General features: G+C 42.8%; 1 protein-coding gene across 2 annotated transcripts in view; it reads left to right on the top strand.

Moving 5' to 3' along the window:
* Nucleotides 1-1,068: 1,068 nt before the first annotated feature.
* abcd3a (ATP-binding cassette, sub-family D (ALD), member 3a) overlaps nt 1,069-24,188 on the top strand; it is a 35,449-nt gene continuing 12,329 nt past the window's right edge. For both annotated transcript variants that reach the window (XM_070553048.1, XM_070553047.1), the window contains exons 1-12: nt 1,069-1,262; nt 2,657-2,690; nt 2,774-2,872; nt 2,978-3,066; nt 5,647-5,716; nt 9,251-9,348; nt 9,646-9,769; nt 21,569-21,625; nt 22,575-22,717; nt 22,853-22,922; nt 23,223-23,292; nt 23,426-23,523. In XM_070553048.1, the coding sequence (XP_070409149.1) occupies nt 1,153-1,262; nt 2,657-2,690; nt 2,774-2,872; nt 2,978-3,066; nt 5,647-5,716; nt 9,251-9,348; nt 9,646-9,769; nt 21,569-21,625; nt 22,575-22,717; nt 22,853-22,922; nt 23,223-23,292; nt 23,426-23,523 (1,062 nt within the window). In that variant the 5' untranslated portion in view covers nt 1,069-1,152. The remainder of the gene's footprint in view (nt 1,263-2,656; nt 2,691-2,773; nt 2,873-2,977; nt 3,067-5,646; nt 5,717-9,250; nt 9,349-9,645; nt 9,770-21,568; nt 21,626-22,574; nt 22,718-22,852; nt 22,923-23,222; nt 23,293-23,425; nt 23,524-24,188) is intronic.

Raw genomic sequence — 24,188 nt, 5'->3', positions numbered from 1 at the left:
CTGGTTTTTGGACCTGAGGGTTTGGTTGGAGCATAAGGCTTTAGCAGTTGAGTTGGGAGAAGCTTGACCACGTAGAGCCCTGAAAGTTATAGTCAGGATTCTCAAATTAATTTTAAAGTTAATGGGTAACCAGTACAGAGACATCAGAATAGGAGTGATGTCAATTCAATTCAGTTTATTTATAAAGCACCAAATCACGACAAGAGTTGTCTCAAGGCACTTCACACAGTAAATAATTCGATACAGTTCAGTTCATTAAGCCAATTAGTAAAAAGTTTCCTATAAAAGGAACCCAGGTTGCATCGAGTCACTGACTAGTGTCAGAGTCAGAGCAATCATCATACTAAGCAAGCATGCAGCAACAGTGGAGAGAAAAACTCACTTTCGCATCATGGGTCCCTGGAAGAACGAAAAAATGAATACAAGTGAACGGGGCTAAAAACGCTATTTTTCTAATCCACTTTGCCTTACGCCCTGATCACAATGTTGTACTGCAATTTAAATGAAAAGTAATGATGGGTGTTTTGACCATGCCAGTCACGTACTTTGAGATTTGTTAGCTTGTAAAAGTTTGTAATTAGCATGACTACAAACTAGAAATCGGCACGTGGCATATAATCTCTTCTCCCCTAGCGTAGCTGCTATTTACCAAATGACCAGATTTACGGTGGTTCTTTCCTCCTGTGGGAAGTTTGCTGAACTTACAGCCTTTTCTCCGTGTCTGGTTCCATGACGTCACTTTCATGAAACACAATTGTAATCCTGGACTTATTTTTGCACAAAACCTAAAATATTGTTGTTGTTTTTTGTACATTGTATAAAAATATCTTGGGAGCCAAAAGAGTGGTCTGTTTGTAGGCCGAGCCAAATAACACAGAGCTAGAAATCTCATCACCAGCGACGGGGGCTGGCTGCACGTGAAAGGTGACTGCTCAATAACTTTTTCTACAGTCGCTGGTAACAAGTGTAGCCTACTTTTCGTGTGAGACTCGCACATTTTTGTCACACCTGGCGTTCCATAGAATAGTTGTTCCCATGTCTGTGGTTTCTACAGCGTCTGCGCGGACGCTCGTCTGAGCATGCGCAGCTCACATAAGGAAATGAGTGTCAGTGGTCTGTGAATCGAAGTAAACTGACCGTTGAGCCAGAAACATGGCGGCTTTCAGTAAATATGTAACAGCTAAAAACTCCTGTGTAGCTGGAGGAATTCTGTTTGTCATTTACTTGTTGAAGCAACGAAGCCGGACGCCTAAACAGTACAGGTGAGTGTTTATTGGAGCCGGGCCCGACAGGTGACCCGCTGGCAGACGTCATGGATCAGTTAGAGCTTTTACTCAATTACCTGATCGGTTATGTTGACAGTCAGTCACCATCTTTATGTCATTGACTCATACCGGCAGCTTTAATCGCTAAATCATTTGTGTGAGTGGAGCTAAACCTTCAGGGGTTTTAAAGTCCCTTCATGTCGGGTCTCAGCTGTTAGACTTCGCTAAGAACTGAGCTGTTTCCTCTAAAAGCAATACAACCAGATGTTCATTAGTCTTCCACTGGTGTTATATTGAGATGTGTGCACCGTCAGAAACGGTCCCGCCTGCCAGCCCGGCTGATGTCCGTCACAGAAGAATAAAGTTGTCAGGAGGTGAGTGACCCCGTTCAGTGGGTCAGCAGCGTGTCTCACCGTGCAGCTGAGCGCTTAACAGTGACTTTGTTGCTCTTGTTCAGTTTCCAGGATGACAAAATGGAGATAAAATGAGCCAACGCTTTTATTTTTACAAGTTTCTTAAACCAGCGTTAGGGGTAAGGTGGAGGAGCCAAGGACACCACAGACATGCCTTTGGGGACACATCTGGGTGTAACTGGCTGCTGCCCGAGGACCTTTAGGTTTCCACTGAGGTGCCTGTTCAAAACTCACCATTTCACAACAACCAGCTCACTACTGCTGCTTTATGTGTAGACAAAGGTAAAGTGTGTGTGTTCGTTCTTCTGGAGCACACCTCCATTCACACACACATTTACCACCTTAGCTGGATTTTTTCTTTGCGCTGCGTGCAACTCTGTTGATGCTCAGGTAAAGGCAGGCCTACGGTTACGGGGTCATGACCTTTAGCAGGATACTGAAAGGTCACCACGTCAAGGCACCTGGGGGAAAATTTTTAACTAGAAAATAACCCCTCATGCACGCTGCGTGTGTGTGTTGTGTTTGTCATGTCCATGCTGACCCACACACAGGTCCAGGTCAGATAAACCTGCTTGGCTGTTCCAGACTGCACATACTTGTTTTTAGTTCAGGTGGAGCTGTGTGGATCATGGGGACTAGAACACAAACCAGTGATCAAATTTGTGGTTCTGGTCTGGAAGAGGACCAGCAGCAGTGGCTGCTGGGTTTCTGGAGGCACTAATGGGTCAGTGGCGAACATCTCAGGTTGTCAAATCTCAAGAACTGAGAATTTTCTTCACCCCTTAGGCTGCATTATTTAAAAAACGGCTTTTTCCCACACAGACCTGGTTGTGGAGTTAATTTGCTCAGACTTTTGCTCTACCAAACATGGTTATTGTGGAGAATGTAACAGGCTTAAACCGGGTCATGCTGTGTAAGCAAACCTTTACCAGCTCTAATCTTCTATTCAGGCCAACTCTCTGTATTTTTTTCTTTCAGTGCAAAAGGATCTTCACAGCTTTTAAACACAGAGGTGAGTTCAGCCCGTTTGAACTTAACTGTTTCTACTAAATCAGTCTGAACCCACTAAAGAGGACTTGCTTCTGTCTTCTGTAGAAAGATGTCAAAAAAGACAAGACAGCAGTGGACAAGGTTTTCTTCCTGCGCATTCTCCGGATCCTGAACATCATGGTCCCGAGGGTGTTCTGCATGGAGGTGAGTTTATGTGCCAATTGGACCTTAGAGCAAAGGTCACCATCAGTCAGGTGTCTTATCAGAGTGGTTGGAGCAATGCAGTGTGATAATCTGTTCTATCTTCAGACAGCCTACTTGATCCTCATTGCCTCCATGTTGGTGGCCAGGACCTACTGTGATGTGTGGATGATCCAGAATGGCACCATGATTGAAAGGTCAGGAGTTAAAGTTGTTAATAAGTGCGCACACACACAGCAGACTCACCGCTCAGCAGAATGAGCAAACTGCAGCAGGCTGGGGGGTTTTCTCTCCACCTTGATCACTAGAAGAAAAAGCGGAGAACGTTTTTTTTTTTAAGGAGGCGTGCGGCTCAGAGCCGGGTTGTTTCTTATCAGATCGCGAGTGGCCGAGCCAGCTGCAGGTGCGGCCGAGACTCGGCTGCGGTCTAGTGTAGTGCGGCCTGTGGGTGCAGGTCAGGTGTTTGCACCCTGCAGCTCTTAGCCCTCAACTGTGACTGACTAAACCAACGTAGAGCAGTTTTAACCTGAAGAGGGAGAAATAATTACAGTTTTGGACTGAATTTTCAAATGTTAAATAAGATGCACTAAAATGCTAAAGTAATGGCTACACACCTCTACAGCACTGTTAGACGCTTATCTATGCAGGTTATCGGCAAAAAAACGGATCTAGGTTTACTCATTCTTAAATGCTGCAGGACTCTGGAAACCCATTATTAAACAGGACATGAACCATTCTCTCCAACAAATAAGATCACTTCCACTCTAGAAGTAGAAGAAAAGTTAGAAGTAAAACTTTAGATTCAGTTCTGGATCTTACAGATTAAGTGAAAGCTGAACCTGGTTTAAGTACACTAGCATGCTCTTGTGTACTTGAGGTGTAGGTTCTTGGCAAGTACAGCAGAAAGTCCGTTCTACAGAGTACGGGAGGTCGAGGACGGCATTTGGAAAGAACCATACATCGTCATGGCAACAATCGCTGCTCGTTGTTACGGCAAAAAAAATGACCTGACATAAATTAAGTCTAATTTGTTCCTTAAATAACAGTAAATTCATATTACTTGTAAAATATTTGGTCCACTTTTGATCAAAATTAATAAAATACCAGAATTTTTTGCTGTTACATGAAGACAAAAATTTCTTCATCACAACTGAGCTATTTAAGGCAAGGCCGCTTTTATTTTGATAGTGGGTTAGCTAATTAGCATTTTAAGGGATCGAAAAAAATACACACAGCAAATTTCACAGTTTTCTCACATTTAGTTACAATAACAGACAACTTTGTATTTCTGTTAAAACACTGCAGTTATGTGCTTTCTCCTGTTTGCAAAGCAATGCATTATGGGATACTGCTGTCCCAAGTCCGCAAAAAGATGCATTACGACATGAATGCACCTCCGAAAGCATGTGTCGCTAAGCAGACTAACCAAAACGACAGAAAATAAAAATAAAAATGCTGCTATTAACACGTATTTTTAGTGTGAGCTCATGACCCAGCTCATCTTCCTCAAAGAGGAAGGATCGTTTTCAAAACCCTCGTTTTGGCGTCAGACTCCGGCATCGAGCCACCTTTTCCCATCTTCTAGCTAAACAGCTGATCTGTCTGCTGGGCGTCCGTCCTCCTTTATACGTAAAAACCCACTAAACTAAAGAGAAGTAACAATCTGTCTCGGGTCTCTCCAATATCTAAAGTTTTGCCGTGAATTGTGTCTCACTGTTCACTCTGCAGCTCCGCTCCGTGACATCATCACACCCGCTGTCCCTCTGCAACACTAAACACTACAGAACCGTCTTCATCGGTTAAATATGTGAGATTTCCACCGACAGCAAAGGGATCTCATGTTTTTGTGTTTTATTTTTTATGTTCGTGAGCTCATCTCCTTTCACAGATCACAGAATCACAGTTTCCACAAGCTGATGGTCTAAAAAAGTTGTTTAATTATTTGTAGTTTAACTCCGGTTTAACTTGGGCTGGTAACAAAAATAGAAACTAGCGTGTAGTTTATAATCTGCATTTTAAGCATATGTTGAAACCGAAGCTCAGAGAGGCGGAGTCTTGCTGCTGCGGCGTTTTCATTGGTCGGTTGCTGACCGGAGTCATAGGTTAGGCCGTGCTTGAGGACTGTTGGAGGCTGTCTTTGGTCGTGAGATGGCTCATAAAGCTGTTGCAGAGCCCATCACACTGTCCGTCCATGGACATCCAAATCACCCTCACGTTCACCATTTTTATCACGATTCTGCTCGCGACGAGGGATTTGGCTAAGATGGCCAAAAATCACAGTGTGAACCGGGCGTTGGATGTCGGGCTGTGGTGATAAAAAACTTTTATTCTAAACTTATTTATACAGGCTGAGAAATAAATTCTGTTGCAGCGACATAATCATAACAAGTTAGGTTTAAAAACAACGCTATGACAGAGAGCAGAAGCAGCTGACCCACGTGTTCAGTTCACCAAAGGAGCGAGAAAAGGACGTGTCCCGTATGACAGAGGGACCTGAGACATAACAGGAACTCCATTACAGACGTAGACGTGGTGTGAGCGATCAGAGAAATGCACAAATGTCTGAACTGAAACCAAATCGTCCGGGTCCCCTGCCAAGTACTAGATGGTTGGGTTAGACTTGGACCAAGGAGCCTTTCTGTGATGAGGACTGAGATTTCTGTTTAGAGTTCTGGTTCTGGTCCAGGTGATTAGATGTATGTTGAACTGTGGAAAGTTATTGATGTCTGTCTGTCTCTGTGTGTGTCTCACTTTTGTGTTCTTGTCTGCATTTGCAGTGCCATCATTGGTCGCTCAACCAAAGACTTCAAGATCTTCCTCTTCAGTTTTATCAAGTTCATGCCTCTAGTAAGTGTGGGGAAATGTTTTTAGTGTCTTCCTGCTGGTTCCAGACTCGCCTCATGCTGTTTCTCGTACTCATATTTCAGAGGTTTTGTCTTATGTCCGTGTTTCTATACACCAGTATCAGGTCTATGCCGTTTCTGTAGATCCAGAAGACCTGGGTCCTGTTGGTCTTTAGTGACCTGTTGCTTGTTTCATTGTAACTCGGGAACATCTGTGGGTCATAAAGGTGGTAGAAGAATTGAGGAGCATCCTGTCTGGAACGGAACTGATGTGAGAACAGTGTTCTGCTTTCAGACAGCAGATGTATCAGAATGTGACCGTTTCATGTATCTCCTGATGTGGGACTTGGTTAGACTTCATCTATGGAGCAACAGATCTGTCCGTGACGAGGAGACAGGTTGCAGTTTTAAGGCAAAATGCTGATTATTAAAAACAAGGTTTCCCCCAGAAGACTTGCTAAGCCCGGCGGTAGAGAACCAAGGTGTGAGAGCGAAGGGTGGGGGGTGAAGGTGTGCACGAGGATAGTTATGTCAGCGTGCGTCAACCAGTCTCCACCAGGACCAGTTCTAAATCATCAGGTCTAGATCTATGATTAACGAGACTATGGGTGTTTCTCAATACCAAGGAACCTTGCCTTGATGTCTTGGCCCCGCCCCGGTTGCCTAGGAGATACGTCATCGGGAGCCGCCAAGACGTGTTCCAATGTTCATGTTCTACCAAGGCGTGTGTTTTCCGTTTGTTAGCCGTTTAGCTAGCTGAGCAAGGATACGCGGGAGGTGTCTTGTAGCCTAGCCTTGGTCAAAAATTACCCAGAATACACCGCGGTATTTTCAAAAGGATGGCGGATCAAAAGCCTGCAGCTACTTCGGGGACAATTTTCAAGTCTAAAAGTAAGTCAGCTAATTTAAAATGTTTTTTTTTAATTCAAAGAAGTTATCTATGGTTGGTTAGTTGCTTAGTAGTTGCAACTTCGGTGGCTAGCGGATAGTATCTTGCTTATATTTTTAATTTAATAAACATATACACAATTTAAAAGTAAAAGGCTCTTTATATATTTATATTGAAACTAATACGTATAAAATATAACGTTATCTCCCGTGTCACGTGACGTTACGTGACCGCCGTGGAAGCCGCGGTCACGTGATGCAAGTCTGTTCCATTTAACCGTTTTCTATGGCCAAGGAAGGACAGTGTCCTTGTAAGCAAGGCGCCTCGATGTTGAGAAACACCCTATAACAGGACCAGTCTAGATCTATGATAAACTAGACTCTATAACTGGACCAGTCTAGATCTATGATAAACTAGACTCTATAACTGGACCAGTCTAGATCTATGATGAACTAGACTCTATAACTGGACCAGTCTAGGGCCCAATCCCAATACTTGCACTAGGGTTGGGCGATATGGCCTCAAATCTATATTGCGATGTAATCTGAAGCATGTGCGATTACAATCAATACTGCGATATTTTTGTTCCTTTGTTTATATATGTCAAAATGACATGCTTTAAAAAATCCTCATATGGAAAATATATTGCAGCAGAATAAAGACGTCCAAAAAGTGTAAAATGCTCCTCCTCCTCTCGCTACATGCTTGCAGTCACTGGGCCTGGATCTAAGATGAACCAGACTCCATACCACGGCCAGTCTAGCTCTATGATTAACCAGACACCACCCAGACCAGTCTAGATCTATGATTAACCAGACACCACCCGGACCAGTCTAGATCTATGATTAACCAGACACCACCCGGACCAGTCTAGATCCAAGCCGAACTAAGCCCAATCTCAATACTCACACTGCGCCCTGCAGTCTTCAGCAAAGTGCACTTGGAGAAAATGCGCAGTAGTGTTCAAGTGTGTAGTACACAAGTGTGCAAATAATTGCAGAATTGAGACAGGGAGCATTGCGTCATTGATCACAACTCATGCCGGGTTGCTGTGAAACGTTTTTCCTTGACTTTTATTAACAACTTTCAAACAAACAATAAAGCTATTATTTGAAATAAATTTAACTTCATTGCTGCTTTGTCTAAAATGTTCAGAGCATCAACTAATCATCCTAAAATGAACTAATTTCATTAGAAAATACACATTTTCAGAAAAGGACCTTTAGCCTTTTCTTCTGCAACAATGACTTGTGGGTAATACCCTTGCCCGAGGTCCACATCGCTGCAGACTTGGGTGAAGTGCAGATAAAGGGTGCAATGGGGGCGTGGTGAACTTCTGCACTTGAGAATTGGGACACCCTACGCACTCGCACCCCTGGCCGGGAACGCACAAATGAAGGGCGCAAGGGTGCAAGTGAGAGTATTGGGATTGGGCCCTAGAGTCCATACCAGGACCTGTCTAGATCTATGATTAACCAGACCTCAAACCAGGGCTGTTTCTCAAAATGCGTATTTGTCTGAACTTGTGTACTCATGTTCTTGAGAAACATGATCGATGGTCAAAGTACAGTTCCAATCCTAAGTGCGTATTCATGGCAAGTAGTCTCAAATTTCCCAAATGTGTTCTTGCTTCACCCATTGCATCAAGGGTGCATTGATGCATCCTTCAGTGGCCTTTTGCCAGCAAGGTATCCCATCATGCATTGCTTCACAAACTGTTATACCCCAAATGGAAAATGGCAGAGGAGAAAGGTCCTATCTGTAGTGTTTTGTATCAAAAGTACAAATAATTGATAATTGTGTGTAGCCTGTAAAACTTTCTGTGTGTTTGTTTTTTGACTTCTCACAATCCCTAATTGGCTATACCAATTATCAAAATAAAAACATCCTGACCACAAAAATGTCTCTCTTGGATGAAAACGTTTTTTCTTTGTTTAACAGCGTGAAATGCTGGTATTTTATCAATTTAGATAAAAAGTGAATCAAATTTCATACAAAATTAATGTAATGGTTGTTATTTTGATATTAAAGGGACAACCCTTTATTTTGTATTTCAGGTTGATTTTTTTTAACCATAAGATAAAGCAGTGTTTGTTGCCATGACGAAACAGAGTATGGTTCTGTTCTAAATTTTGTATTTGTCCTCCCGTACTCAGTAGATCCAACTTTCTGCTGTACTTGCCAGGAACATACCTGACAAGTACACAAGAATGTACTAGCATACTTGGGTATTGAGAAACGTTCCAGGTCTATGGTAAACCAGACTCTGTTCTACTACATTGTTGGCTCAGACCTCTCTGGATGAAAATGTTGATGAGCTTTTAGACCGGAAAATCATGAGGCACATCAGAAGAATGGTAGTTAAAAATAAGTCACTTTGGACAAAAGCGTCTGCTAAATACATAAACATAAATAAAACATGATTAAAAGATACATAAAAATGTAAGGAAAAGAAAAGAGAAAAATGAATAATATAGAGGTAGTCTGTGGATCCCGGTTAAGTCGGAGTTGGTAGAAGGAGGGAGAGGGGGTTCAGCTGCTTTTTAAAGGAGATCACCGAGTCTGTCGGTTTAGATGTGACACAACTAACCATGTTTAGTAGAAAAATGTGACCCGTTCAATAATGTGTGTGTTTGTGTGTGGTTGCAGATTGCTTTGGTGAACAACTTTCTGAAGCTGGGCCTAAATGAGCTGAAGCTGCGGTTCAGAGAGCGACTCACAAAGAGGCTGTATGACCAGTACCTGCAGTAAGTACTACTGGTGTTACTGGGTAACGGACACCCACTGAAGGTCCTTCTATGTCCTTATTTAGCTGGAGTCTTGTCCCTTCAGAAGCTTTGAGTGATTGTGCAGGAGAGGACAGAGCATCCTAAACGTTACTGTGTTCCAAAACACCAGGGTCTCACAGGAGGACCACCTGGTACACAGCCTTAAAGAAGAGACAAACCGAAGCTTTACATTTTACCAGGACTGGTAGAGTTGTTGGTGTGAGTCGTGCTGTAGCATGTAGCATGATGTGTGTGTCCTCTGAATGTGTTCTTTAGAGGTTTCACCTACTACAAGATGGGTAACCTGGACAACCGGATAGCTAATGCAGACCAGCTACTGACCCAGGATGTGGAGAAGTTCTGTAACAGTGTGGTGGATCTTTACTCCAACCTCAGCAAGGTAGCGCTGCTTCATGTTCATCACTTGTCTCCAAGTCTAAAATAATGATTGATTTGATTTAAAAGCGTCTTTCATGACTCCCAACGACACTTTACAACAGTGATACTCATTTGGCGGCCCGCGGGCCATGTCCGGCCTGCGAGCCCTCTCTTTGTGATGATTCTGCATCAGAAGAGTACCATAATAAATTATAGTGGAATGTAGTTTTGTTATTATAACGGCGGCACCAGCGTAGCATCCACATCTGTTAGAGCGGGTGTCCTCCACATTTACCGGGTAGGAAACATTGGTCTGCCTTTATGTGGTTCTGCAGGGCTGAGCGCTGGAGTTGTAACCTGAGACTGAACCGAATCAGCCCGATGGGTTCTGTTGGATTTGGGCCGTGAATTATGTTAATCGAGCGGGTTGTATATATATATATATATATATATATATAGAGAGAGAGAGAGAGAGAGAGAGAGAGAGAGAGAGAGAGAGAGAGAGAGAGAGAGAGAGAGAGAGAGAGAGAGAGAGAGAGAGAGAGAGAGAGAGAGAGAGAGAGAGAGAGAGAGAGAGAGAGAGAGAGAGAGAGAGAGAGAGAGAGAGAGAGAGAGAGAGAGAGAGAGAGAGAGAGAGAGAGAGAGAGAGAGAGAGAGAGAGAGAGAGAGAGAGAGAGAGAGAGAGAGAGAGAGAGAGAGAGAGAGAGAGAGAGAGAGAGAGAGAGAGAGAGAGAGAGAGAGAGAGAGAGAGAGAGAGAGAGAGAGAGAGAGAGAGAGAGAGAGAGAGATAGCTCACACGTGAGAGAGGATCGGAGGACGCTCCTCCAAACACGCATTATTATTTTCATAATTTCGTTATTGTTTCTCCTGGAAGCGCTCAGTCAGACCGAGTGCTGTGATGTCGGGAGATCCTCTTGGGGAGGGGGCGGGGTCAGTGACGGCAGCTGCAGCGTAATCATCTGTCTCTCTTATTTAGGGACATGGAGAAGTTAAAAGAGAGAGAAATAGAAGATAGAAGTTCTTGTTCCACTTTATTCTTTTGTTTTATATGGCAAGCCAAATGAGCATTTATTCTGATATCAGGATATCAGCCAGAATTGTCATGAACATGTAAGCCATTTCTGTCCACTAGTTAACTAGTTAGACATGTTTGTGTCAACTAGTTAAATATCGAGGGTGAAAATGTGCCCACTAGTTAACTAGTGACAGCAGAAATGCGCACTAGTTAACTAGTGAACACATTTAGGCTTCAGTAGTTAACTAGTTGACACAAAAACTGCTCACTAGTTAACTAGTAAAAGCAGAAATGCATAGCAGTCAGCTACTTGAAGGTATTTGTCTCACTAGTTAACTAGTGAGGGTCAAAATGTGCACACTAGTTAACTTGTGGTAGACATAAATGCGCACTAGTTAACTAGTGAACATATTTTGGCTTCACTAGTTAACTAGTTGACACATAAATGGCTCACTAGTTAACTAGTAAAGACCAAAATGCATACCAGTCAGCTAGTTGAAGGTTTTTGTGTCTCACTAGTTAACTAGTGATGGCCAAAATGTGCACACTAGTTAACTTGTGGTAGACATAAATGTGCACTAGTTAACTAGTGAACACATTTTGGCTTCACTAGTTAACTAGTTGTCACATAAATGGCTCACTAGTTAACTAGTAAAGGCCAAAGTGCATACCAGTCAGCTAGTTGAAGGTTTTTTGTGTCTCACTAGTTAACTATTGATGGCCAAAATGTGCACACTAGTTAACTAGTGAAGGCTTAACTCCTAACTAGTTAACTAGTTGGGAGTAGGTCAGTGCCATTAGTTAACTAGTGAACCATTAATGGCTCACTAGCTAGCTAGTTGATGGCAGCAGGCTCACTAGTTACCTAGTTGATGCATCCATTGTCCAAACTAGTTAACTAGTGAGGACATAAATGTATACTAGTAAACTAGTTCAAGTCTACATTCACACTAGCTAGCTAGTTGCGCAGAATTCTAATTAGGAGGCGGAGAATTTCTCAAATTAAGACTCTCTATTGGCTCCCTGTGTCAAAATAAAATATGACAACCAATCACAGTGCGGAATTTCGTAAAATCCCACCCCAAACATTTGCATGCGGCACACAAGTTAACATGCTGGCCAGAGGAACCTCAGCTAGTGAACTAGTAGTGGCTTCAGTGTGACACTTACATGTAAACTTGTGAAGGCAGAACTGCTCACTAGTTAACTAGAGAGGGTACAAATGTCCACTAGTTAACTAGTGAGGTGCAAAATAAGTGTCACTAGTTCACTAGTGGGCCCCAAATCGCCCACAAGTTAACTAGTAAGGTGCGGATATGCTCACTAGTTAACTAGTGAGGTGCAGATTTGCTCACTAGTTAACTAGTGCGCCCTAAAGCACCCACTAGTTAACTAGTAAGGTGCAAAAAAGCATCACTAGTTAACTTGTAAAGTGCAGATATGCTCACTAGTTAACTAGTGGGCCCCAAAATGTCAACAAGTTAACTAGTAGGGTGCAGATTTTCTCACTAGTTAACTAGTGAGGCACAGATATGCTCACTAGTTAACTAGTGATGTGCGGATTTGCTCACTAGTTAACTAGTGAGGTGCAGATTTGCTCACTAGTTAACTAGTGTGCCCTAAAGCACTCACTAGTTAACTAGTAAGGTGCAAAAAAGCATCACTAGTTAACTTGTAAAGTGCAGATATGCTCACTAGTTAACTAGTGGGCCCCAAAACTCCAACTAGTTAACTAGTAGGGTGCGGATTTGCTCACTAGTTAACTAGTGAGGCACAGATATGCTCACTAGTTAACTAGTGAAGTGCGGATTTGCTTACTAGCTAACTAGTGAGGCGCGGATTTGCTCACTAGTTAACTAGTGAAGTGCGGATTTGCTCACTAGTTAACTAGTGAGGTGCGGATTTGCTCACTAGTTAACTAGTGAGGTGCGGATTTGCTCACTAGTTAACTAGTGAGGTGCAGATATGCTCACTAGTTAACTAGTGAGGTGCAGATATGCTCACTAGTTAACTAGTGCACACAAGACGCACACTAGTTGCTGTTTTTGGAGCAATCTAGTTTACTTGTTATGTAAAAATGTGTTCTTACTAGTTAACTAGTGACAAATTTACCTTCACTAGTTAACTAGTTGACATATTTGGCCTTTCTAGTTCACTTGTAATGGGACAGGAAGCACTCACTAGTTAACTAGTGAGCATATCTGCATTATAATTTTTTCTCACTAGCTTATAGAGGGCAAACTGAGCCTTACATGTTAAGTAGTGAACACAAAACACTGTCACTAGTTAACTAGCTGCAGAAAAATGCCCCTAAAACTAGTAAATTTGTGGAATTTGAATAAATACACACTTGGCTGGCATTCTGTGTAACATGTTAACTAGTTCGACCGCTGTACTGCTCACTAGTTAGCTAGTGAGCAAATCCGGCCTTTACATGCAAATGAAGAAATGCAGAACAGCTATGTGATTGGTCCATGTAGGACTGAGAAACAGAGAAAGTATGGCGGACTCTGTTCAGGCTGTTCTAAGAGAAAATTTGATAAACTAAGATCGTTTGAGCACATAAATATGTTTTGACGATATTTGTAGCGAGAAAGTTGTTGTGTATTGCTGTAATCTTTGTTCAGTTAACGTGTGCAGTCTTTAGTTTTCAGTTATTAGTCTGAAAAAGCCTGGAGGCGGAAGGCAGCGGCAGACAGCATGTCTGTTTCTGTTGACAGGAAAGTGCAGAAACTCCGCAGAAATCTCCGTCAGATATATTGTTTCACATTTGTATGGAAGCGACAAGTTTATAATAATAAAAAAGGCTCTATTTTACATACGTTGCTGTAAAGCTGCCAGCACTCATAGTGTTTTAAAGGTATGAATTTGCGAGGAGATGTAGCACCTAGTGCTGGTGGTCTAGTGACTAACGCGTTCGCCTGCAATGGTGAAGGTCGCGGGTTCGATACTGGATCATACACTTTAGTTTTGTACATTATTTCACTTCTTTTCTTTTGCATAATTTTTGTATTTATGTCAACAAGAAACAAAATACGTAACGGATTAGTGGGCAGAGTTACACACACACACACACACACACACACACACACACACACACACACACACACACACACAAAACATGTAAACAAGTATTTTATGAGTATGAATCTGATTATTGCCGACAGTCGATATTTAAGCATGTGTGTCCCCCTTCCTCAATCCATCCTCGCAAAATAAAATCATCGGCACAGCACAGCAGGCTTTCTCTTGATCCAGAACTAGCACTTCGAAATTGATCATGTCCGCGGCCATCTGCTGCACAATCAGCTGCTCGCATCGCGGGAAACATTGAAAACAGCTTCATGAACTGAGACACAACAGGGTCAACATCGACAAAAAAATCCACAAATAAATCTAAATAATTAATGCCATTTCCGTCTTTTTCCTTGAAATATACAAATAGCAGATCATAAATCTAGAGCAGAAAAAGCTGCTGCAGGAAGCAGGGTTTGTAGTTATTCATGCACCAATTCATCAATGTGATTATTGATCAAGATCAGGTAAACTGATATTAATGTTGCAACATTTCATTTGATCATCTGAATGATACCACACAACTGAATGACCTGTTGAGTCTCTGCATATTCAGGTATTTACTACGGAAAACAAACAACAGCAGGCAGCAGCAGGACTCCCCATGTTATTTCTCGGGTCGCTGGCCCGCGGTCGTCGGGGCCGCTGCGGTCAGCTCTTAGCCGGGAAGCCCTCGTTCGGCTGCGTGGGCTGCTTCACCGTGGACCAGCTCCCAGCAGCCGCTGGTCGGGAGAAACGCTCTGGCTGCAGCTCCGATCAGACCCTACCAACACCTCGCCACAGACAGCACCGCATTAAAAGCCCACAATTACGACCCGCTCCCCAAAGTTACAGTTCTCAAGCACTGATGAACACATACATAACCCACAACAGCTATGAAATGTGTGTTATTTACGGCAAAAAGGAGATATTTTTCAAGCCGACGTGCCAATGTTAACCGCAGTTGGCTTGGAAATGTGCTGATTTTATTATTTTTGTCAATTAAAATCCCCCTTGTTTGCTCTTACGTTTTACAAAAACGCAATATTAATTAAAGCACGCTTTAGTGATCAGCATGTAAAGCAAAGAAGAAATGTGAACATTTCAACCCATTTCGAACCAACCAGTAATATGATTTCTTAATACGGTGCAGCGGCAGCATTTAAAAACCAAAATATAGTTTTTACTCTCCAAAAAAAGGAGAAGACAGTCACGGTGCAGTAACCCATTTTAGTCCATTAATCTCCACAATAAATATCCAGACAGAGAATTTCTACGGCCTCGCTGTAAACTCCAATGTCACCCAGGACCAGTCTTAAAGAGACAACGCGCTTAAAGGGAAAGTGTGTAGATTTCTGGCAATAGGGGGTAGTAAATACCAAAGTCACTGCAAACAAGCTGTATTTTTTGTTCAAGTGAGGACCTTACTAACTAATGCTCATAAAGCCAACAAAACCCTCTGGACTCTAGCTGTAACTCTCAAATTAGGATATGAGATTAATGACTCAGGTTCACGCTCCAATACATTAATTGTTTGAGAAATGCATCTTTTTATGTTGAGTGCCATCCGCCAAATAACACACGAGAAAAGGAAGAAGAAGAGTGTTGTTGCACAGTTTTCAAAGGAGTCAAAAACCACCAGCAAAACCATAAATACAGCTAAATAAACATAGAATCCAACATGGCGTCCTCCAGAGAGTCGGACCCTCGCCTGTGTATTTTATTACTATGAAGGGTACATGAACTGATTAGGAACACAATGTCATAGGGTCAAAGGTCAAGGTTGTGTGAGGTCATATATATATCAAAAATTGCCTGAACGGGTTGAATGATTTTGACCAAATCAGAGGTGATAGCTCCCTATCAAAGGTAGATAAACTGATCAGGTCACAACCTCATAGGGTCAAAGGTAAAGGTCGTGTGAGGCCGTATATATGAAAAATTGGTTTTTGTGTGCAATATCTTCTGAACAGGTTGAAATACTTTGACCAAATTGCAGGTGAGAACTCCCTATCTAAGGTAAATAAACTCATGAGGTACAAAACCTCATAGGGTCAAAGGTCAAGGTTGTGTGAGGCCGTATATATGAAAATTTGGCTTTTGTGTGCAATATCTCCTGAACGGGTTGAAGGATTTTGACAAAATCAGAGGTCATAACTCCCTATCAAAGGTAAATAAACTCATCACATACACAAGTTCATAGGGTCAGAGGTCAGTGTCATGAGAGGTAATATATATGACCAGTCAGGCATATCCCGCGACGCTCTGCATCGATTTGCAGGGCTTTCTTGTTTCTACAGAGTTTATGTAGGGTGCTGCTGGTTTGGGGTGTTATGTCAGCAGGCAGAGTTTAGGAGTCTGACAGCTGTGGGGAAGAAACTGTTTCGGGACCTGGTAGTCTTAGTCCATAGGCTCCTGTAGCGCTTCCCAGAGGGCAGGAGGGTGAAGAGTCCATTCGATGGGTGACTGGAGTCTGATGGTTTTCCCTGCCCTTTTCAGACACCAAGAAAAGAGGAGAGTAACTTTATTTTGTTTGTGTGATTTTATTTTGTTGTGTGACTACTGGTTGCAGTTCCCTGTTCAATTGATTGCTGTTCCCTGTTAAATTTAAAAAAGAAAAAAGTCTAAAGTTTTGTTTTGACTGGAGAGAACTAAAAAAGGTTACACTGTCTTCTGGTACTAGCTCAAAATAACAAGTGGTGCTTGCTGCAGAACCACAAAGGCGGAGCTGCACCAGAAGGTGGAGCTGCACCAGAGTCAGCCCCGCCCATTCCAGAATCAGCCCCGCCCATTCCATCAGAGTCAGTCTAATTCCTTCCAGTTGTCAGACTTGATAGCATTCTGGAACCAAAGAGGGTGTTGTAGCTAAAAAATGCGAGATTGAGGACGGAGTTGAGAAGTTAATTGAACAGTTTTTGTAAAGGTTCCATATAATTAAAAATCTAACTTTTGGAACTTTTAATCATGTTATATTGTCATTTCCTCATAAGAAACACGCCAAAGCCATTTTTAGCCTCATTCATGCATTTTCCTCCCATCTCAGCTTCAATTTGGTCTCCTCCCCCGAAGCGGGTCTGGTCTTGGTTCTCAAATCTGGATATTCTGTGAATTTTCTGACAAATTATTTCTGAAATGACTTCTACTGAGACACCGCCAATAAACCATACATCCCATCTCAGAGACACACTGGGCAGCACAATTACATGTAACGCCACTTGATTTATAACAGATGTGGTGGTGTAGTGGTTATGGAGTCAGGTTGACATGCTGTTTCGCCTCCCAGTAGTGTAAGTTTTAGGTAGTTTACAACCTCTTTTCTTCATTTCTAGCTACACTTGCCAGTACTATGTTTACAACAATTTACTGGTATACCGTTTAACATATGTGTTTATTTATTTATTTATTTGTTCATTTAGCCAGTGTGAGTCCATTTGTGAGCAGAGTTTCAACTAAAATGCTGTTTAGGAACGACCAAATTCAAAGAACTTTTAGCGACATAAATATTTTGCTGAAAATAAACATTACAACTAAAATATAAACAAATTGAATGTGGCTAAATAGACTGCTGATGACCCCACCGAGAATCGAACCAGCATCAGCTGAGGGGAAAGCAAAAACCAACTCAGACGATTTTACCACTAGACTACCAGAGGCCGTTCAATAGACTGAAGTGCTGTTGTACACCACTTTTATTAGACCAGCTGTAGGCAGATATTCGCTAAAAGAAACCTTTTCATTTCGAGATATATTCAGTCTTTGTCATGTAGCAAGTTATATTTATCTTGTTTAATTGGAGTATAGAACATAGCATTAACGACTGTAAACTAGTAACAGCCGTAATTCATGTGGGTCAGGTCAGTTTGCGATAAAGTTGAAAACAAAAACGGAAGTCAGTGGGCTAGGCTGAGTTTGCGTGAATGGGCGGGGTGCAGCTCCGCCTTTGTGGTTTTGCAGCCAGCACCCTCTCCAAAATAACCACAGTTTTTTCCCTCAGTGTCATTTGATCTATTTCTTGGGAAGATGGATGGATGGATGGATGGATGGAGATATATATATCAATAATTATTTTTAATATAGCCTTTTTCAATACCAAACTTTCAATACCAAACAAAAATGAACTACAATAAAATTACTGGCACACTAAATTCCAATTCTCCTCAATGGGACTTGAACTCGCCAACTGATCTCCCTTACACGACACCAAACGAGGTGCTTTACTTGATTTGGGAGGGGGGAATAAAAGCAGTAAAACAATAAAACTTTGAACATTACAACACAAAGAGAAAATAAATAATGTTACAGCAATTGCGGAATGCCATCTGCGGGATTCGAACCTGCCGCAACGACCAACCAGTAGGTGTCAAACCATGACTAATGAGTGCAAGCCTTGGCGCTCAGGGACACCCATCAGTATGTGATTGTGAGGCCACAGCACATACGTTTTAGACTGGGTGGGATTCTTATACCCAACAGGAGTCTTCTGCCCGCCTTCTCATTAGAATATGCATAATTTGTGTTTCAGGCACTAGTTAACTAGTGAGCTGCTGCACTGCCACACATGTAAACTGGTGAAATTTCAATTGTTCCACTAGTTAACTAGTGGACAAAAATGGTCAGCTTGTATGTGTTTTTAGATGCAACTAGTTAACTAGTGAGCAAATCCGCACCTCACTAGTTAACTAGTGAGGTGCAGATATGCTCACTAGTTAACTAGTGAGGTACTAGTGAGCAAATCCGCACCTCACTAGTTAACTAGTGAGCAAATCCGCACCTCACTAGTTAACTAGTGAGCAAATCTGCACCTCACTAGTTAACTAGTGAGCAAATCCGCACCTCACTAGTTAACTAGTGAGCAAATCCGCACCTCACTAGTTAACTAGTGAGCAAATCCGCACCTCACTAGTTAACTAGTGAGCATATCTGCGCCTCACTAGTTAACTAGTAAGCAAATCTGCACGTCACTAGTTAACTTGTGAGCATATCTGCGCCTCACTAGTTAACTAGTGAGCAAATCCGCACCCTACTAGTTAACTAGTTGGCGTTTTGGGGCCCACTAGTTAACTAGTGAGCATATCTGCACCTTACTAGTTAACTAGTGATGCTTTTTTGCACCTTACTAGTTAACTAGTGGGCGCTTAAGGGTGCACTAGTTAACTAGTGAGCAAATCTGCACCTCACTAGTTAACTAGTGAGCATATCCACACCTTACTAGTTAACTTGTGGGCGTTTTGGGGCCCACTAGTGAACTAGTGACACTTATTTTGCACCTCACTAGTTAACTAGTGGACATTTGTACCCTCTCTAGTTAACTAGTGAGCAGTTCCGCCTTCACAAGTTTACATGTAAGTGTCACACTGAAGCCACTACTAGTTTACTAGCTGAGGTTCCTCTGGCCAGCATGTTAACTTGTGTGCCGCATGCAAATGTTTGGGGTGGGATTTTGCAAAATTCCGCACTGTGATTGGTTGTCATATTTTATTTTAACATAGTGAGCCAATAGAAAGCCTCAATTTGAGAAATTCTCTGCCTCCTAATTAGAATTCTGTGCAACTAGCTAGCTAGTGTGAATGTAGGCTTGAACTAGTTTACTAGTATACATTTATGTCCTCACTAGTTAACTAGTTTGGACAATGGATGCATCAACTAGGTAACTAGTGAGCCTGCTACAATCAACTAGCTAGCTAGTGAGTCATTAATGGTTCACTAGTTAACTAGTGGCACTGCCCTACTCCAACTACTTAACTAGTTAGGAGTTTTGCCTTCACTAGTGAACATGTGGACACTTTGAACTGTCACTAGTTAACTAGTGAGACACAAAAACCTTCAACTAGCTGACTGGTATGCATTTTAGCCCTTACTAGTTAACTAGTGAGCCATTTTTGTGTCACCTAGTTAACTAGGAAGCCAAAATGTGTTCACTAGTCAACTAGTGGGCATTTCTTCTGTCACTAGTTAACTGGTGTGCACATTTTGGCCATCACTAGTTAACTAGTGAGACACAAAAACCTTCAACTAGCTGACTGGTATGCATTTTGGCCTTTACTAGTTAACTAGTGAGCCATTTTGTGTCACCTAGTTAACTAGTGAAGCCAAAATGTGTTCACTAGTTAACTAGTGAACATTTCCGTCTCCCACTAGTTAACTGGTGGGCTCATTTTGACCCTGACTAGTTAACTAGTGAGACACAAATACCTTCAACTAGCTGACTGGTATGCATTTTGGCCTTTACTAGTTAACTAATGAGCCATTTTTGTGTCAACTAGTTAACTAGTGAAGGTCAAAATGTGTTCACTAGTTAACTAGCGTGTACAGTTTGACCCTCACTAGTTAACTAGTTGACCTGTTGACAAGATATCAGAATTAATGCTCAAGCGGCTGGCCAAATTGGGCAAAGTTAACAAGTGGGATTTTTACATTCAGTAGTCAGCTAGTACGAGTTTTTGTACCTTACTAGTTGACTAGTAAAAACTAAATGTGTTTTAACTAGTTAACTAGTGGACATTGATCTGTCCACTAGTTAACTAGTGAACACACTGAGCAATACTAGTTAACTAGTAAGATATGAAACATTTTAACTAGTTAACTAGAGAGAATTTAGGCCTTACTAGTTAACTAGTTGACATTTAGGCTGTCACTATTTAACTAGTTGACACAAACATGGCTAACTAGTTAACTAGTGGACAGAAATGGCTTACATGTTCATGACAATTCTGGCTGATATCCTGATATCAGAATAAATGCTCATTTGGCTTGCCATAGTTTCATGATGATAAACTGATGTTAAATTCAGCTTAAAGAGAAACTGGGAGGAAGCTTTGGTTCATTCTAAGTTACAGGAGATCTTGTCTCCTATCTGCTCCTCCAGAGACAGCATGGACATGAGGGTCACATGGTGAGGGTCACACAGGACAGGTTAGTGCAGTCACACAGCCGAGCTGGAGGGGGACAGGTGTTGGCCTTCTTTATATTGCCAGCTTGTGTGTTATGTGCATTACAGCCAGCAATCCAAACAGCAGCAGCCCCGCCCTCGTGAGCTGCTGAATGCTCTGCTCCCCAAGGCGAGCAGGGAGAGCCGAAGTTAAGGAGCAGCAGAGGAACGAAGTAGCAGTGTGAACACGGTCAGATGTGTAAGCTGGAGCCAGGTCATGAAGAGCTTTGACTGTAAGAAGAACTTTTCAATAGGTTCTTTGTTTAATGGAACGCCAGTGGGGTTGTTGCAGAACGGGGCTGATGTGATGTTATGTAGGGGTCCTAGTGATGACACGTGCTGGAGAAGTAGCAGTTTCTGGAGGGATTTGCTGGGGAGACCAAAGAGAAGTGAGTTGCAGTAAGCAATCCTGGATGTGACGAGATGGACGGAGACATAGGCTGATGTAGGCAACCCGGGTTATATTATCGATGTGATAGAACTGGGTGTCATCCGCATACAAAAATAGATGATGTGTAGCCTACCTGGCCAAGGTGCACCAGCGGTCTGAGCTACAGGCTTACTCTGCTGCTCAGCACAGAAACTTTTTCTGTTATTAAATCAGCTCAGATGGTTTCAGAGCTTTCATAGGTTTCCATTCAGATCTCCATCAGTACCGTGTGTCTCCTACAGAGCATGTTCCAACTAGAGGTGTCCTGAAGCTATCAGACCTTTTCTGCTGATTCCTTCTGGTCCTTCCAGTCCTGCTGATAATGACGATGATGACGACTCCAGATTACTAAAGACCAAATGAAGTCTAACGTTCTGCTCTGTGTCTCCTCCAGCCTCTGCTGGACATTGGTCTGTACATCTTCAAGCTGACCAGTGCCATCGGTGCCCAGGTGAGTCTCCACCAGAACACCCCTCTGTCTCTGCTGCCTGCAGCCTCCACAGTGGATAACTAAATATCTATCCAACCATTATTAATTTTAATAATCTGGTTTGTATAAATCAGAACTAAATAATCATAATTCACACCAATAACTAATATTTAAAATGTATTTAGACATAATGAAGCCTTGCCAAAAATAACTAAATAATATTTAAAACTGATGAACTGCCATCTAATAACTTATATTTTAATCTAATCTCTAATAATAACCGAATCACATGTAAATCTTAGTCTTATGTAATAAAGTATTCATATCTAGTTATTAGTGATGTCCCCATACTGACACTAGCATGGTGTACTGATACTACAGAATGAATCCGTTACACAGAGCTGATGCTGCGGGCTACAACAGGAACCAGAGGGCTAACGGTTTAGCTCTGCTCAGCAGAAGGTCTGGAAAGCTGTTATATTATATAATCAAGCACAGTTGTCTACTACTACACTGGTTTGTGTAGGAGTCATTTTTCAATTCATTTAACATTTCCACATCCGTCCAGATCAGATTATCAGATTACCCAAAACAAAAACCAAGAGGGAGGAATCAGACTTCCTGTTTGACTCGTGTCCTGTAGCCCTCTGTTTACAGTTCACACAGAAGATGGGACTTGTTATTTTGTACTAAAGATACCAGCTGATGAGTCCTGTCTTGTTGTTCATGACCCAACTAGAAGGTATTGAGTCATCCGGCTTGTGTGATCCTAGAAGGTCTGAGTGAAGAACATTTTGCTACTCATGCTAAGAGCTTTGTTTCATGAAATGAGTCGTGAAACGACTTGAAGGAACTAAAGAAGTCCAGGTGCCTTCACTCGAACCCCCTTAGCTTGACTCGAGTCATGCTACATGCTAGCAGGTATCGGCAAATACTCAACAGTAAGGGAAGTCCTTCCTGTTTTCGCCAGGGTCCAGCCATCATGATGTCCTACCTGCTGATCTCAGGTCTGTTCTTGACCCGGCTCAGGAGGCCCATAGGCAAGCTGACGGTGACTGAGCAGCGCTACGAGGGAGAGTACCGCTACGTCAACTCTCGCCTCATCACTAACAGGTAGGGCGCAGTACGCCAGAGCCGTTTTGATGTGTCCTCTGGTGGTCCGATCTTTTGTCCAGTGTCAGAACAAGTTCATGAGATCCATGATCAGAAGCTTTGATGTGTTATGAGCCTGTGTTGCTGTTCCTTCAGTGAGGAGATTGCCTTTTACAACGGGAACCTGAGGGAGAAGCAGACGATTCACGCCACCTTTAAGAAGCTGGTGGGTGTTTGTTCACTGGTCCTTCGCTCTCACAGGTCCTGTGTATGTCCACACCCCAGTGCTCCACTCCTGGTGCCACGTCTGCCCTTTCAAAGATGGCGGCACATGTAAATGAGCTGTAACTCCTAAACCCGTCATCCTGTGGGAATTTGGATTTCCTAAAATAAAATCTGAGCCTGCACTTTTCGCCCATGCCTATTAAATATTGTTAGGAAACATCTGAGAGGCCAGCTAAAGCCAACTTGTTATGGTCCTGATGTCCTCTCACAGAGGAGTTTCATTTGTTCTTTCTTCTCCCAGGCCGACCATCTCCATAACTTTATCTTCTTTCGCTTCTCTATGGGGTTTGTGGACAGCATCATTGCTAAGTGTAAGTTCTGCCAGAACCTCTGTTGACCCGACTCTCCTAACTTGGTCCCAGGAGAACTGGGACAGTGATGGTTGAAGTAGCAGCTGATGTCCTCTGTTTCCCTTTTCTCCTTTGTTCTGTTGCTTTTCTGCAGATATAGCCACTGTTGTGGGGTACCTGGTGGTTAGCCGTCCATTTCTCAACCTGTCTGACCCCCGACACCTTCACAGCACGACCTCTGAGCTCCTGGAGGTGAGACACCTAGCTTGCACTTGGCCACATTCAGGCTAACGCCGGGGACATACCGGCCGCGGAAGCGCCGCGGAAGCGCCGCGAAGCGCCGAGAAGCGAATCGCTCACGAAATTCGGCCGCTGCTCGCCGCTCCTCAGTTCAGATCAGACGCGCCCCAGTCGAGGCGCGCCTCGGCTCAGCTGTAGTTTTTCTTTTAAACACTTGGGTGTCCTCCATTTCCTCTGCCTTTTCTCAGCTATTTTCCTCTACGTGTGTGCGCGCGCGCGTGTGTGTGTGTGTGTGTGTGTGTGTGTGTGTGTGTGTGTGTGTGTGTGTGTGTGTGTGTGAACCTATGGTATGAGTTGTTTCTGCCAGTTGAATCTCTTGGAACCCGCTCCAATTCTGCAGCTGTATCCTAGCAGTTTCTTCCTAAATGGGTACGTAAATAAACATGTTTTTCGGGGGTCGTACAGCTCCTTGTGTTTCTCAACTTCCATAATTAATTTAAAGTCATCCATCTTAACTGCTTGCCTCACTTTCTGCCTCTCTGTCCTGTTTGCTCCGGTGAAAAGACACCCAAAACCACACACCCCTTCACGCGGTCACACACGCACACAAGTTCGATGTGTGTGTATGTGTGTGCGTGTTCGTGTGCTTTTTCTGCAGTGTCTGTTTACGAACACAT

This window comes from Nothobranchius furzeri, chromosome 7 (genome assembly GCF_043380555.1).
Source record: "Nothobranchius furzeri strain GRZ-AD chromosome 7, NfurGRZ-RIMD1, whole genome shotgun sequence".
Taxonomy (NCBI): domain Eukaryota; kingdom Metazoa; phylum Chordata; class Actinopteri; order Cyprinodontiformes; family Nothobranchiidae; genus Nothobranchius; species Nothobranchius furzeri.
Note: the sequence above shows the minus strand (reverse complement) of the source record. Positions and strands in the feature narration are given on the sequence as shown.